Source organism: Alligator sinensis, unplaced genomic scaffold (genome assembly GCF_000455745.1).
Source record: "Alligator sinensis unplaced genomic scaffold, ASM45574v1 scaffold286_1, whole genome shotgun sequence".
In the NCBI taxonomy this organism is placed as follows: Eukaryota; Metazoa; Chordata; order Crocodylia; family Alligatoridae; genus Alligator; species Alligator sinensis.
The window spans coordinates 527484-531738 of record NW_005842366.1 but is presented as its reverse complement, the minus strand read 5'-3'; the positions used below and the strand labels follow the sequence as shown (position 1 = coordinate 531738).

General features: G+C 36.9%; 1 protein-coding gene across 1 annotated transcript in view; it reads right to left on the bottom strand.

Annotated features, from left to right (window-relative positions):
- Positions 1-2731: 2731 nt before the first annotated feature.
- GALR1 (galanin receptor 1) overlaps positions 2732-4255 on the bottom strand; it is a 29851-nt gene continuing 28327 nt past the window's right edge. Inside the window, exon 4 of the mRNA XM_014522530.2 lies at positions 2732-3365. Coding sequence (XP_014378016.1) covers positions 3048-3365 — 318 coding nt within the window. The 3' untranslated portion in view covers positions 2732-3047. The remainder of the gene's footprint in view (positions 3366-4255) is intronic.

The window sequence follows — 4255 nt, the reverse complement described above, 5'->3', positions numbered from 1 at the left end:
TTATATTAGTCAAATACTGTTCATTCCTTCTCTCATTCTCTCCCTAGGAGAACAACTGTGTTTAGTGTAGTATTTTAATTTGATTAGTTTCCCTAAAGAAATAATTTATGTGCATTGCCATGTATTATATTTTCAAGAAAACAAGGTCAAATATGTCTTGCACTTGAAATGAAAAGTTGTAAGGTCTATGATGCCCTATTTTGCCTGTGGGAATTAAATTTATAATCCCAGACCAGCTTCCAAAAGAGTCTTCCTCAGAAAGTTTACCCCTCAGATTCTGGATTCAGCCATTTTTATTCTATCTTAATGTGTTTTTTTTATATAGGACAATAATGCCATACCACTTCATGCACTCACATACACATAATAAAGAGGAAGCTATTCATATGCAGGACTAAGTGAATGAGCAAGTAGAAGTGCCATATATATATATATATATATATATATATATACACACACAGACCCAGGGTGGGCAAACCATGGCTTGGAAGCTGCATGCTCCAAGCTGTTTAAATGAAGCTCATGAAGAAAGTAAGTGTACAGATCATTGGTTCTGGGAAATGCACATCTTGAAAGCTTTACATCCTGCAATTCTAAAATGTCTCAAAATGTTTGTTTGCAGCTACAAGGTTCAAGACATGCGGCCACCCTTGATAATGTGGTACTATTGGGGAGGGGGGGATGATAGTTACTCTAAGAGTATGACAGCGATGTATAAATGCAGATATTTTCACGCAAGTCAAACCTTAGTACATTTCCTGATATATCAGGGTTTCCTAGATTTTATCAGAGTTATCTTTCACCAAGTACATGTTCTCATCTACCTCAGTTCCACATTATTAATAAAGTCTGAGGAAGAAGAGGAATGTGACAAAATTCACTGGAGGAAATTTGGGGGGGAGGGGAGAAACAAACCCAGAAATAAATACTTATATTGACTTCAGTAGGTCTTAAACCAGATGGTCTAAGAGTACATTTCACTTTTAGGCTAGGAATAGAAGTTACACATAAACTGATTCAAGTGGTCAGAAACCGGTTTAAACCTGTAACAGAATAGTAGTTCAGTGCACATAAACTAGTTTTAAAATAGCTGAAACTGACTTAAGATAAACCTGGTTGAATGTAGTTATCAGACTTAACTGATTTGGGTCAACCCAGTTTATGTAACTTTTGTCCTAGACAACTTCCTGGTTCAAGTTAAATCAGAGTCCCCCAGTGCCCCAGCATGCTTCTCAGCCCTGTGCTGGGCTGTGCTATCTGCTCCAGAGAGCAGTGCTGGCCACACCCATCTGCTCCCTAGCTGGAGCAGTGAGGGTTGGCTCACTGGTCCCCTTGGGCATACCCCAGCTGGGGTCTGGGGTCAGGGACAGGGGTTAAACTTCCCTTCCGCTCTGTAGAGCACTGCCCTAGCCTGCTAAACTTACTGCTGGTTGCAACTGTGGACTACAAATCCCAGAGACACCTGGAAGCAGGAGAAGGAAGTGATGAGCAACCCTGAGAGTCCTGCTGCTGTGACTGTGGACTGCAAATCCCAGAGACCTCTGGGGCAGCAAAAAGAGGAAGCAAACACACAGCTCATGCTGGCTATGTGCCAGACAGCCATGATTTAATGCCCCCCAGCTTCTAGCCTGAGCCACAGTAGGCATGCAGCTGCATTTCCTAAATCAAAAGTGAATGTTTGTTCATTGTTTTATTGATTCAATTTTTGCAGCTTATACTAACCTGCAAAGACTGAATCAATTCAGCCTTAGGCTTTTTGACTGTCTATACTTAGCCTTAGAGATCAGACTCCCAGCTGCAAAAAATGGGTGTAGTTCTATTAACTTCAGTGGAAATTTACCATTTGTACCAGATCATCAGCTGTGTTCAAACTCAATGAAACTACTCATGTTAGTTGTTTACAGGGGCATTTTAATATTATTACTGTTACTAGCATACTACTGTCATGCTGGTATATATTACTGGCATAATACTACTATTTAAATTTTTCTAACTTACAGCTATCTGATATTAAGTCCCAATTTTTGGAATGCCAGTGTCAAAGATTTCAGCCCCACCAGAAATTCTCCAAGAACACTATTTTTTTTAAATATATATAGCCTAATGTTTTAGTTAATATCTCAATATCTAGGTATATACTTGTAGATATAAACAGCACATAAGTACAGAGGCACCTGAAAAAACCTTCCTACTTTGCATTTGTGAACTCTTATTTTGAAACAACTATGTGCACACCCTAAGCAAAACCTTATAAAGGTGTCACAAAGATAATACAAAGGTATTACCGTTGTTTTGTGTGTGCAGTCAGGCAAGGTACATGAAGCTAAGCCTTAGTGCCTCATTTCCTTGATTTAAATGGTGCATCAGAAAGGCAAGTAAGATCAGCATTTCTTCTCTAAGTAATTACACCAACATAAGAAAAATATTTCCACTTAAAAGCAGAGTTCACATGTACTTACAACAAGAAAAAGCTTTGTCAGAACAGAACTTGAAGGGATGACAGGAGCTTTAGATTAGCTTTAAAATATAACCACTTCTGAAATCAAACTACTGCAGTATTCATTACCCTTTCTAAGGGAAAAAATAGCTATCTCCTTAAATTTATAAAATAAAATATGAATTTGTATAACTGAATTAGGAAGTGTACAACTACATTCCATGTTAATTTATCTTTGTGTCATAAGTACCACTGACATATGCTGTACTTGAATATCTGTAAATAACATGTTAACTTCCCATCTAAATGAATAAATGAATTAGCACAGACATACCATTACCCATTTTTTCCTGGAACATCTTTCAAAGGACAGAAAGCTTCATTTGACATGTGCTAGACAAAGATGTCTAGCAGATTAAGAATGTGCCCAGTTATCTTTAAAATGAATTCACAAGGTTTTCTAAATACAGAATTTCATTAAATTAAATCCCCGATACCAAGATGAAGCTGAAAGATGCAGCTCTTTTGGGAAGCTCATTGTGCTTTGTCCTCTAGTAGTCTAATCCACACAAATGAAAACCCAACATCACAGAATTTTTTCTTTACTTATTCACACATGAGTACAATTGGTAGATGGTGGTGTATCAATCCGACTTTTATTTTCTTTAACATCATTCAGAGGAGATTCATTACCTATCTGACATTTGAAGACTTGTTTGTAGGCCTTCCTAAAATTTTCAGAGAGGAACGCGTATATGATAGGATTCACAGAAGAATTGCTGTAAGCCAGACAGTGCGCTGTTACTCTGAAGAGAAACGAAGCTTGAGTCAGTGGGAAAACTCCAAATTCAGCCCAGAGGTGGATTATATGATGTGGCAGCCAGGATATCCCAAAAACCACTACCACCACCAATACAGTTTGAGCTGTCTGAGGCAGAAAAAGAAAATAAAATATATTACTTTATTAACACCAGAACAAGAAAGTTCAAATGTTCCACAAAAAATATTGAAGGAAAAAAAACATGTTTATCGAAGTGTTTAATTAATTTATCAGCTATACACATTGTATTTCACATAGTGGGACTAGCTGTAAAACCTCATTTGATAAAAATGAGGTACATGTTGTAGTAACTATGGTTCAAATGGCAAAGTCTGATTCGCCACTATACCATCCATATTTTTCTTGGTACAACACCATTGATTTCAGTGAAATTTCATGTATATAAAATTGGCATAATGCAGTGGTGAATATTTGTCTGTGGGAAACACCGTAACTTTAAATTTAATGGGACATGCCTCCAGTATATTGCACAAAGATTTTAAATCAAATTTTTCAAAAGAGGTCCACCTTCCATTTATGCATCTAAACGCAGTGACCAGAATGTAAAATGAAAAGTACCTAGCTAGGTATTTTATTAAAGCATCTAAATGTAATGCTGAGTTGTTTTCAAAATATGTGATGTAAGCATCATTTATATAGTGTGGTTGTCATATGACTATAGCCCAGCACCCAAGCAATGAAAAGTGACTGTAATAAAGGACAAGTGCACTAATAAACACTCAAAAGCATACATAGTTCTGGTACTAGTGTATGCTGTTGAGAACCTGGAAAAAATGAACTTTAGACAAAAAGCAAAATATCCTAGACCACATCTACTGTTACTTTCCACAATGTCAGTATTTTCATGAGAGCCATCTTCAATGATATACTTAGTCAAAGTACAGCAGTGTATATCAGAGTATAGGGAAATTTTAAGATATTATGGTAACCGTGGCTTGTGAGGAAAATAACAACACTGTCAATGTTCTCTTCAGTTT